The sequence below is a fragment of the Diabrotica undecimpunctata genome, chromosome 1 (genome assembly GCF_040954645.1).
Source record: "Diabrotica undecimpunctata isolate CICGRU chromosome 1, icDiaUnde3, whole genome shotgun sequence".
NCBI lineage: Eukaryota > Metazoa > Arthropoda > Insecta > Coleoptera > Chrysomelidae > Diabrotica > Diabrotica undecimpunctata.
Window position 1 is genome coordinate 162,535,808 of NC_092803.1, and position 12,843 is coordinate 162,548,650.

Sequence of the window (12,843 nt, forward strand, 5' to 3'; positions counted from 1 at the left end):
GATGAGGAAGAGGATAATGAGGAAGAAGAAGAAGGAGGGTAATGATGAACAGGGCGAAAACGATGGTAACTATGATAACTTCATCACTCTAAAAAAAATATGTAAAATGGTTACAGAATGTAGAATATGTAACACGACATTTACCTAATAGAATAACCCGGGTGTCTAATGAAAACTGTTCTGAGGAATATCCAGTTACATATTTTCTGAGATATTTCCCCGAAAGTTTGTTTGAAAATTTCGTTCAATACACGAATATGTATGCTTTGCAAACTGGAATTGAGAACTTTGTACCATGTAACCTGCAAGAAATAAAATCGTTTTTTGACCTTAGTATTCTAACAGGCTGTCTAAAATTTCCAAGACTTCCAAGAAAAATTGATATTTTTTCAGTCACAATGTAATTGAATCGTGTTTTCAAACTTTGCACCCACTTACATTGTATTGACAATCTGGAACCCAGGCAGAGCAACGACAAACTATGGAAAGTTCGACCAGTTTTTGAATCAGTCCTAAAGAGAACTGCAGATAAAAACAAATGTTCCCATAGACGAACAAATCACGCCCTTCAAAAGGAGAGTGTCTATAAAGCAATACATCAAAAACAAACCAAATCCATAGAGAGTAAAACTGTATTTATTAGGTGGTGAAAGTGGATTGATTTACAATTTTCTAATATATCAAGGTAGAACCACAGAAATAGAACCTTCTTATTTGAAATATGGACAGGGCGCAGCTATCGTATTGCAATTATCATTCCAAAGTACTTGAACCTAATAAGCATGCATTGTACTGTGACAATTATTTGACGAGCTATAACCTTTTAAATATTCTCAATACTTATTGCTGGTACTGCGAGGATCAATAGATTTTCTAACCAACCTCTAACTGATGTAAAATACTTTACAAAAAACGAGAAAGGATCAACGGAACAAATTATCTCTTCTGATAGAATTGTAGTAACCAGATTTTTAGTCAGTGATAATGGTATCCAACTTCGTTGGGTTGGTACAGAAGATGTTGTAAAACGTTGGAATAAAAAAAACAAAATGTTTCATTGACGTCAGTAGACCTGAAGTTATAGAAAACTATAATAAGTCCATGGGTGGCATAAATAAAACAGATGCTCTTATTGCGTGTTACAGAATAAACAATCGTTGCAGAAAGTGGACTGTTCGACTAATCTTTCATGTAGTTGACATGGCGCTAACAAACTCTTGGTTAGAGTATAAACAAGACATGCATACTTTAGTACTCACAAAAAGATATCATGGATCTTCTACACTTTAGGATGAAAGTTGGTGAAGCCCTCATAAAAGTCAACTCTTTCAATAACCGAAAACGGGGAAGAACTTCAAGCGATACTATATATCTAGTCCAATAGTAGCTGCAAAACGCCAAAACATTGAAATTAGATCTCTTACTGAGGTGCAATTTGATAATATTGAACATTTTCCAGAGCACCCCCACAGCTACCTTTACCTTTAAGTTGCAAAAACCCTGATTGTACAGGAAAATCAAGATGGAAATGTCAGACGTGCAATGTCCATTTGTGCCTTCAAAAGGAAAGAAATTTCTTTTTTATGTTTCATAATTTTCATATGCAAGTACTTTTGGGTACATATGAACCCGTAATAAATTTTTATACATGTTTTTTTAATGTCCAAAAAGTGTTATATGAACTGTTTTAAGTACATTTTAGGCAAAACATATTTTTTCGTTTGCTGAAAATAAGCTGTACGGAAAGGGTTAATGTATCGAAATATTAATGATTTTATGATATCGTAAAAAAAGAAAGAAACGAACAACAAACTTGTATAAAATCCAAACAGGACACTCTGTTGAATTTTACACGATTCTATCTTTACTAAAAAATATAATTCCTTATTCATTTCAATTTTAATTTCTGGCATAACTTTTTAATTTTTGATTGTACATTTACAAATATGCTCACGGCAACACTGCACAAAGCTAACGTCAGCTTGGTAATAAATATTTTATGTAAACAACGCTGGTTCTTTATCGACGGCCCGACATCCGTTAACAAAAACGGCTGTAGAAAGTCGGAGCAGCTAGGCACGCTATTAGTCCATTGTGGTATGTAGATAATACAAAATCTATCGCCCGTTTTCTAGAAATTAATTGCCGTATACCTGCGATTGTTACTTGAAATTAAGCATGGATAACATTGACATGGAATTGTTAATAATTATGGTAGAAAACAGGCCCGTATTGTGGGATAAAACCCAAGAGTGTTACAAAAAGAAACAATCAAGCTTTTCCGCTTGGAGGGAAATTTACATTGCGTTAAATGACGATTTCGAAGCGTTGTCTGAGAAAGAAAAAAATGATTTTGGTAAGTTATATTTTATTTTATTTTGATTATTGCTTTGCATATTGATTCTGCATTATTTTTTACGAAGCAAATTTTCCATTACAGTATATGCAAAACAAAGGATAATGAAAACTTTTACAATGAATTAATAAATTGCTAGTTTAATTGGTACCTATATTTGTTAACATGCTAAAATAATAAATTAATCCAATCGGATTACAATTTTAATTTTTTTAGAATTTTTTACTTTATTGTAAAAGATATTTAATATGATTTCTATTGTGGTCCTGGCGAACGCTTAACAATATTGTCAAACTTTGTTTGGTGTCAAAACATGATTTTTGGTAAAAACTGGAATTATTACGGGAAACTACGCGATTTTCAACATTTTTTTGAAGCAGTCCTAAGGATGCTTTTGCTGATGTGACAATTATTGGTGCTGTGTAATGAATTGGATGTTTCTGACACGGCTGAATTATCTAAAATCAATCAAAAATGATGGCAAGATTTGGTCTCTGCATTGTACCTGACTTAATTTAACAGGTCTTCTACACTCACCTTCCACCAAGTAAGCATCCAATAGCCATTAGCCGACTGCGGAACAAATCTTTACACGGTTACTGTGAAACAATTTCGCTATGAGATTGGTGCTTCAAACGAATAATTCGTCTGAAAATCACCCATTTACGATGAAGGATTGTAAATAAGTAGTATAAAATCGAAGTTTAGTATACACCTATTGTATCTTCATCGCGTAGTGCCTATCCATTTCGGATGTTAGTGACCATCATGGCAATCTGTATTTTGCAAACTGCTGCTCTGAAAAGATTTGTGGTTGTTGTGTTGAACCACGTACTTAGATTTTTCAGCCAGGAAATCCTTCGACTTCCTTCGAAATCCTTCGACTTCCTGGCTAAAAATCCTGGTCCACGTTTTCCTTTTACTTTACCTTATAGAATTAATTGCAGCAACCCATATCTTTCGCTGTTCCTCATGATGTGACCGAGGTATTCGATTTTGGCTGTTTTTATTGTGGTTAATAATTCTTTTCCTTTTTGCATTCTTAATAAAACGTCCAGGTTAGTAACGTGGTAAGTATAGGATATCTTCAGGATTCGACGATAAAGCCACATTTCCACGACTCAATTCCGTAAGTATTGGAAAGATATAACATCGTAGTAACCTGATTTTTATGGGTACTGATAAATCATGGCATTTAAATAGCTTAGCCATTTTTTGAAATGCATATCTTGCTTTCTCTATCCTACATTTGATTTCTGGGGAATCGTCCCAATTTTCATTGTCGTTCGTACCAAGTTAGGTGTATGTTTTAACTCTTTCTATTGGTTGACCATTCACACTGATTCTTTCAATTTGCTGTTCCTTCTTAGATATTATCATACATTTTGTTTTTTTAACGTTCAGTGAAAGTCCGTATCTCTGACTCACTTCTGTGATTCTATTCATTAAATCCAGGAGGGCTCATAACTGTCAGCGAATATCACCGTCTCATCCGCGTATCGGATGTTATTGATACATTCTTCGGTAATTCGAATTCCGGCTTCAACATCCTCTACTGCTTCTTGAAAGATTTCCTCAGAGTATGTGTTGAACATATGAATGATGTACCAGAAGAATCCGACGACTTAAACCAAATATGGAAAGAACTTAAGACTGTATTTCTAAAAGCTGAAGACCACCTTAAATACACGAATCAAAAAGGCAAGAAACCATGGATAACTAATGAAATATTAGAAATGATGAATGTGAGACGATAACACAAGAACAAAGACTGGAATAAATATAAAGAAATACAAAGACTAATAAGAAAAAAGATAATGGAAGCAAAAGCACAGTGGCTTGTAGAAACTTGCGAAGAGATAGAAGACCTACAGAATAAATATGATGATAGACTTCTCCATAAGAAAATTAAAGAAATGTGTGGGATCAGAAACGCTAGGCAGTGTGGCACATTAACAACCACGGATGATAGAGTCCTGACCACAATAGAAGAAATAAGCGTTGAATGGCGAACATACATACAAAACCTATTCTCAGACGATAGAACAATAAATATTGATAGACAAACAAACATCGAAAATAACGACTTGCCCATCTCAACATCAGAAATAAAATACGCCTTAAAAAATATGAAAACCGGAAAAGCCTCTGGACCTGACTACATTCATAGTGAAATTATACAACTTTTGGAAGAAGACAATTTAGAACTATTATCAAGACAGTATATACTTATATACAAGACTGGTACAATTTCACAAGATTGGTTAACGTCTACGTTTGTGCCTATACCCAAATCAAACTACGCAAAAAATGTAACGACTTTCGATTAATAAGTCTCATGCCCCATATTCTGAAGCTATTTCTAAAAATTACCCATAACAGAATTTACAAAAAATGCGAAGAAGATATGGGTCCGGAACAATTTGGCTTTCGAAACGGTATGGGAACTCGAGAAGCTTTGTTCAGTTTCATTGTTCTCATGCAAAAGTGTCGGGATCAACAAAAAGATGTCTACTTGTGCTTTATAGATTATGAAAAGGCTTTTGACAAAGTCAAATACGATCAGCTAATAGAATGCTTGCAAAAAAGAACCTGGATCCAAACGATATTAATACAATACGTGAACTCTACTGGAACCAAAACGCCTCTGTCAGAACTGAAATGGGCGATACTGAAACCATAAAAATTTCCAAAGAGGAGTTAGACAAGGTTGTATACTATCACCATTATTATTCAACTTGTACTCAGAGGACATCTTTGCACATGCTCTAGATGAAGCACAAGAAGGAATAAAAGTCAATGGAAAAATCGTGAACAATATCAGGTATGCCGATGATATAGTACTGATTGCTGGCAGTGAAGAAGAACTACAAATTCTGTTAACCAAAGTAGTGCGAGAAGGAGAACTATATGGCCTTAAGGTGAATGTAAAAAAAACCAAAACAATGGTAATTTAAAAAAAACACACACCAGTTATAAACATACTAGTCAACAACAATCTAGTTGAACAAGTGAAAAAGTTTAAGTATCTAGGCTGTTGGATACATGAAACCTTAGACCAAGAACAAGAGGTTAAATGTAGAATAGAACAGGCAAGAAACACCTTCTTAAAGATGCGACAGTTACTCACTACCCGTAATCTTGATTTGTCCCTACGATACCGCATGATAAAGTGTTATGTATATAGTGTACTATTACACGGCGTGGAAGCTTGGACGTTAACAGTCAGCTTATAACGACGTTTAGAAAGCTTTGAGATGTGGGTATTTCGTCGTATGCTGAAAATTCCATGGACCGACCGCGTTAGAAATGAAGAAGTTTTAAGGCGTATGAATAGAGAACGTGAACTCACAGAAATTGACAAGAAGCGTAAAACGTCTTATCTTGGACACATATTTAGACAAGACAGGTATAACTTCTTTCAGCTTATTATAGAAGAGAAAATATAAGGCAGACGCGGCCCGGGTAGACGACAAATGACCTGGCTGCGCAACATCAAAGATTGGACAGGATTAGACTTTCAAAGTTTAATAAGGAAAGCCCAAAATAGGGAAGACTTTGCAGAGGTCATCGCCAACCTTCGCTAAGAAGACGGCACCTAAAGAAGAAGATATGTTGAACAGAAGGGGTGATAGTATATGTATATCCCTCTCTTACCTCACGTTTGATTTTGATTTTATCGGATTCTCCTGCCTCGGTACGGATAGACGATGTTTGATTCCAGTAAAGATTACTAATATTTCTTAGATCACATGTGTTTATTCCAATATTTGTTAAGATCTCCATCAGCTTGTCGTATTTTTCTGTATCGAACGCTTTATGGACATCAATGAAACATGCATAAATATTGTAATTCATTTCTTTACATCGTTGAAATAGCACTTGTATTTAAGAGAACCTCTCTCGTACTCACTGCGTTCCGAAAACCAAACCGTGTACGGCTGATTTTTTCTTCGCATAGTCTATATGATTGAATGGGATCACTCACAAGAAGTAAAATGTAAAATAGAGAAGTCTAGGAGTGCATTCTACAACATGGCCAAACTCTTTAAAAGCCACAACCTTAATCTGAAGATAAAAGTAAGGCTCCTACGATGTTATATCTTCTCGATACTATACTACGGAGTTGAATCCTGGACACTCACTGCAGCGATGGAGAAAAAACGTAAAGCCTTCGAGATGTGGCTATACAGAAGAATCCTAAGGATATCATGGACGGACAAGATAACCAACGAGACTGTACTACGAAGAATGGGGTAAGAAACAGAAGTAATGTATACGATTAAAAGAAGAAAATTATAACATCTCGGACACATAATGAGAAACGGCACTAAATACAGATTATTAAAAATAATCCTTGAAGGCAAAGTATTCGGAAAGCGAGGAACTGGGAGAAGAAGAATATCATGATTAAAAAACCTGAGGAAATGGTTGTCCACAACAACAACTAATCTATTTAAAGCATCAGTTAATAAAATAATTCTAGCTAGAATGATCGCCAATATTCGAAACGAATTGGCACCAAAAGAAGAAGATAGTCTATTTATTATTCTTTGATGTATGATTTTTAGAAATAACTTTTAAATATTAATGCTTTGATATATTAATATAATTTTAAATAAGCTGATGGTCCGGGAATCATTGCAGGATACGGATTTGTTTTCTTTGGTAAAGCAATAAACATTGACTTCAGCTATAATCTTGGTTTTACTCCGTTTAAATATATGTCATTGAATATTTTTGTTAGCCGTTGAGTACCGTCGGTGTTAAATAGTTTTATGAGTTCAGCATTGTCAGGTCTAGGAGCTTTGCCATCTTTTAGTTGTGATACTGCTTTTTCCACTTCATCTATGTGATCGGTAAGTGGTGATTCATTACATATGTTGGACGGAGGTGCGAGAGAAACTGTGCGACTGTCTCTTTTGTTTGCTTATCTTTTAGTCTTTTCATATCACATTTTTTGTTACTATTCTTTTTCGTAACCTGTTACTCGATTCAGCGGCGGCTCGTGGCCTAAAAAAGTGGTGAAGATGAGGAAAGCTTGCCGGAGCCAAAAGTTTTGGTACCTAAGTCGCGTCCAAATCTCATTAAAAATTCGTTAAAAAAATAGAGTTTAGGGCCCTAATAACTTGAAAACAGTTTTTTAGGGCACTTATACTAGATACGATATGTTCTACTTGCTTGGGGTATTTTAGTTCTGAACCTTGACATTTCATTGGGGGTTTTTTGGCGATTAAAACACCTCGCCTGCTAAACGGAGTCTCTAATATATTACACACCAAGTCATTAATGGGATTCATGTCTGTCTAAAATTATTTTTGTCCAAACGAAATCCACGAGAACACTTTATATCCGAAATCCGAAACAAACCACAGAGAAATGTATTAATAAAGTGCACTAAACAAATAAACTTAATACTGTGACTAAACTAAACTTATAAATACTATACTATACACTATACTATATAAAAAATATCTATATAATAGACTAAATTTCAAAATATTGTCGCTGCAAATACTAAATAGGTATCCATGCAACTAGTGGCCAGTGCGTGAAGACGAATAAGATATTTTTCAACGGCACTGCACTTGCTATTTTTCTCAACTATCACTAGGGACAAGCTGACGTCACGTTGCCATGGCAACCGTGAACGCTAATGCAGATGAATTTTGCATTTCAAAAATAATCTTCACCGTCCTATTCCTGAATCATACGCACTACACAGCAAGTGACACAGGTCAGGACTTGACCGTCAAGTACCTACCGCACCGATAATAAAGTTAGCTGCCTTTTTTAATTTTTAGATTAATTAAAAGAGAATAAATAATTGATTTCAGAATTTAGATATATTAATGTTGCTTTTATTTTTTATTTATTTGTCTCAATTTAATTATATTTTTTTGGTGAACCTCACCTTCACCTACTTCACCTGGCGAGCCGCCGCTGACTCGATTTGCACTTTATTTTATTTGAATTAACACAATACATGAATATATGACGGTTGGCGTCCGTCCCGCTAATAAGTATTATGTTTCGCTTCGCACTTCGCTGGATCGTCGATCTCGTTCTCGTATCTTGTGTATGTGCTTTCGCCGTGCTATTCTTTTCGTGACTCGTCTTAATCTTCGCATATAACACATATATCTGCAGACACTGCTACATTGCCATATTGGAAACAATCCATGAAATCAACTTAAACCATATGATGGCGTGAACATAACCTTTTTAAATTTAAACCTAAATTTACCAATAACAGAAACATGATCTATCGATATGTCAGCACCGGAATAACTTTTAACTGATAGGCATCCATTACGAAATCTCTTGTTCACCATTATGTAATCAATCTGATTCCTTATTGTGTTTCCTGGTTGATCTTGCGTATGGACCAAAGTATACAAACGTCTTGGCAGTAGTTTGAAGAACGTATTTAGTATTGCAAATTATTCTACAAATAGTTTTAATCTTTCTCCACTTTCATTTCTCTTCCCTAGACCAAAATTACCAATGAATTTACCGCTTCTCCCTTTACCAATTTTCGCATTCAAATCACCCATAATAATAGTTATATCTTCTTTTTTAATTTATTTAAGTGAATTTATCAACAACTCATATAATTGCTCTACCTCTTCTTCTGGTTTATCGCTAGTTGGGGCATCCATTTTTAAAACATTAAATTTGATCGGAGTAGTATTCAGTTGGATTATTATTAGTCTTTCAGAAACAGGTATATTATTTGTAACATATTGACGTAATTGAGAAGATAAGATTACTCCAACCCACAACTACAAATTCTTTAGGTATTCTTTTGGTATTTCACCCAAATTTACTTTACATAGAATTCTGTTTTGAAGATTCTAACACCTGTTGAACAAGGCGTCTTTGGTACTCATTAGTTGAAGGAAAAAGGATGACCAGTAAAGCCTTTGAACCAAACTAGGTTCATTCATTTGTATTCATTCCCGTATGAATGAAATGTGTTATAAGCACCATTTCAATTATTGTTGACATTTTATTCAAATAAACAATGTGTAATGATATCATAACAACTACTGTGGTCGTCTATTTCAATTGACAAGATTTTCAAAAGCAAAGACCATCTCGTCAAAATAAGTGACATTATGCTTGCTTATAATCGACAATGGCAGATAATCTAGTTATAGTGATTAGAAGAAAGCATGAATGGAACAACCCTATAATTTCCTGATGTAGTGCCTGGTAGTAAGAATTGTCATATACAAGTGATCATTCTGAAAATGATGCTATCATCTGAAAGACCATATTCAGTAGAAGAGTTTCTTAACGAATAACTAAGAAATTACAGTGCCTTTATGTACTTAACTAACTTAAGTTAGGTAACTAAAGTTAAGTAACTTTTTTATATATATATTTGGGTATCATACGCAGCAACTTAAACTTATAAATTTTAATTATTGTTATTTTTTTGACTTTTTGTAAGCTTTGTCCATAAAATTGTACAATTTTCTGTGACAATAAAGCATATTTTTACTTTATTCTATTCTATAACCATACGATATAAACAGTTATCTTCTAAGTCTTTTAAACATAGTGTTAAAGAACTCTTGATTTACCACAGTTTCTATTCTATTGATGAGTACCTTTCTCATGTATTGTATTGTATTTTTTATGTTTGACGAATGTAATAATGTAGAAATTTACATGAATAATCTATCTATCTTATACATCTATCTATCTTATACTTTTTAAATTTCCCACTTTTTTCCTATTAACATATTACAACAATACCATTAACTCTTCAAAGGACACCGAATAAAGTCAAGTAAACAATAGTATAAACGAAATCTTTGAGGTCGATAATCATCTAAAATGTTTAGCATAGTAGAAAAGGTTATACAGGAAGCAAACATTAATAGAACAGGTCTGATCTACCACAAAAAAACATCACTGCTTAGCATTTGCGAACGACTTGGTAATCTTGACTAGAAGGAAAATAGAGCTGATGGAAACAGTCATGAAACTGAAAGAGAGGGTAGAAACCAAGCTAATGTATATAAATGAAACAAAAACGTAGTATATCGAATGAACAAATAAGGAATTCGTTCGGGGGCAATACATAACAATGATAACAGCAAAGGTAACACAATGTAAATTCAAAGAAGTTAAAAGATTTGAGTACTTAGGAAATGTCTTCACAAGAGAACCTAACATTGAGAAAGAAATGCAGAAAAGAATTATGTCTGGCAACCGCGCTGTATATGCTCTCAATGGGTTGTTAAGAAGCAAAAATATATCTCGAAGAGCAAAACTAAGGACATACAAGACCGTAATAAGGCCAATAGTGATGATGTATGCTTCTGAAAAATGGATCACAACAAAAAAACACCAGGAGCTTTTATTAGTTTGGGAGCGCAAAATCTTATGGCAACATATTAGCGTTCAAAGGCTCAAAGATGGTTGGGAAATGTGGAGAGAATGATTCCATCTAGAATTCCCAGAATGGTACTACCTAGTGCATTGGTAGGCAAAAGGCGAAGAGGAAGACTGAGGTCAAGATGGAGCAACGAAGTTAAAGATGATATGAGGAGACTTAACGTACCGAACTGGGAAAGAAAATGGAGTGACATAGAATAGTACATCAGCCATGGGCCTACTAGGATCGTAGTGCTTACACATTATTATCATTATTAAACAATACCAAGATAATTTTATGTGTGAAAAAGATGTCATTTCAAACATTGTGCAATATTGTGTGACCTCACTACACTCATATTCGATGGCCAGCTAGCTCATGCGATCTAAATAAAATTAACTTTATCATTATTTATTTTGATTTTGTGTTAGGTTCAATGTATACGTACAAATTTTGTGTACCTACATTACAAAGTGATCATTAACAAATTAAGAAGTGGGAATACCTTGTATATTTGAAAATAATTTAAAAATTTTTAGCTGTACTCGACCCATTTTTATGTAGATACCACTTTTTTGTATCTTTTTAAACATCTGAAATATCAAACTCTGGAGTATAAGTTAATCAACATGTACCTATGTGTAATAAAAGATAATTAAAACTTGTTTTATAAAGGAATATTCTATGAAAGAATTGTTCTATGTGAACAAAACTGTACCAAAAATCAATAAAATTAAATTAACTTCAAAATATTATTTATGATTAAATATTATAACACAATTTTATCATCTCTTTACAATTAATATAATTAAATTAGTCAAATTATATAAAAAAACTTAAATTAAAAGTCTTTCCTATACAACTACATTCTAATGTTGCGTGAAAAAGCGTTCTTGACTACGTCATGCGCGAGGCGAATCGATTTTACAACATTATGTATCATACCTTGTGTTCATTGTACCATAGTAATAATATATTTTCTTGTTCGTTTTAGGCAGATATGTTATAAAAAAATGGAACAACGCAAGAGATAATTGGATACGATGTCATAAAAAAATTAAGGAATATAAATCAGGTTCTGGTGTAAAAAATAAACAAAAATACAAATTCTACGATAAAATGCTTTTTTTGACTAAAACTTTCTCCCAATCTGGCAACGAACAAACTAACTCACAAACTTATAATAAACCTCACGCATCAGTCAATACTGCTAATAGTACAGAAACTAAAAGGAGAGAGAAGGAAAGCAGTGAACTTGATCAACAAAAGGTAATTCAATCTATTGAAAATCAAGTCACAAGTAAGAGTATGTGTTTTTTCAAAGGTATTGCGCCTATTGTAGACAAGTACAGTGACGAAGATTATATAGAATTTCAGTATGAAGTTATTAAAACTATGAGGAATTTATCTGGAAGAAAACAAGGATCTCACCACTTACAACAAGACAATTACAGTGCCAACACTGCAGCTACAGTTTTGACATCAACTTTACCATGGAATCCGTCAACATCGAGCTCATACTACGAACACCAACCTACACAACAACAAAACAATGAATCCATTTCTACTGCTTACGATGAAATTAAACCTGAAAATACGGAAATGGATTCTTTGATTTAATGCTTTTATATTTGTAACTGTGTGCCTTATTATTAAAAATTATTGATTTTTGGATATTGGAAACATCTATCATTTGTAAAATATGAAATATTAAAGACATCTAATAATCTCTTATTTAAATGTTTTATCTATTATTATAATATATATATATATATATATATATATATATATATATGAAATTATTATGAAATTTTATTATATGTGTATTCGGTAGGTCTGAGATTAGGTTGTAATCTATTTTTCGTACCCTTACGGGGTAAGAGTGGTTCACCCCAAACATTTTTTTATTTTTTGGAGATTTTGTTTTTATTTTAATTTTTTTATGATGTAGCATTAAAAAATACATACAGCCCTTAATTTGCACCCGTCTATTACTAACTCTTATTTTTTAATAGCCATATTTGTGTCACAGAGTTGCCATATACCTCCGAAATGGAGTAACCGAGTTTTATGAAATTTTATGTGTACTCGGTAG

The 12,843-nt window shown here is 33.5% G+C and overlaps 1 protein-coding gene across 1 annotated transcript; it reads left to right on the plus strand.

Annotated features, from left to right (window-relative positions):
* The first annotated feature begins 2,007 nt into the window (after nt 1–2,007).
* On the plus strand, nt 2,008–12,476 carry LOC140441152 (uncharacterized). Its single transcript, XM_072531623.1, has 2 exons — nt 2,008–2,356; nt 11,743–12,476. The coding sequence occupies exons 1-2, from the start codon at nt 2,179–2,181 to the stop codon at nt 12,366–12,368; spliced, it is 804 nt and encodes a 267-aa protein (XP_072387724.1). The 5' UTR covers nt 2,008–2,178; the 3' UTR covers nt 12,369–12,476.
* The last annotated feature ends 367 nt before the right edge of the window (nt 12,477–12,843 follow it).

Bases quoted from the DNA above. Each gene is read 5' to 3' on its own strand.
- LOC140441152 (XM_072531623.1), top strand. From the start codon at position 2,179: ATGGATAACATTGACATGGAATTGTTAATAATTATGGTAGAAAACAGG. The intron at 2,357-11,742 runs GTAAGTTATATT...TGTTCGTTTTAG, and splicing joins GAAAGAAAAAAATGATTTTG to GCAGATATGTTATAAAAAAA.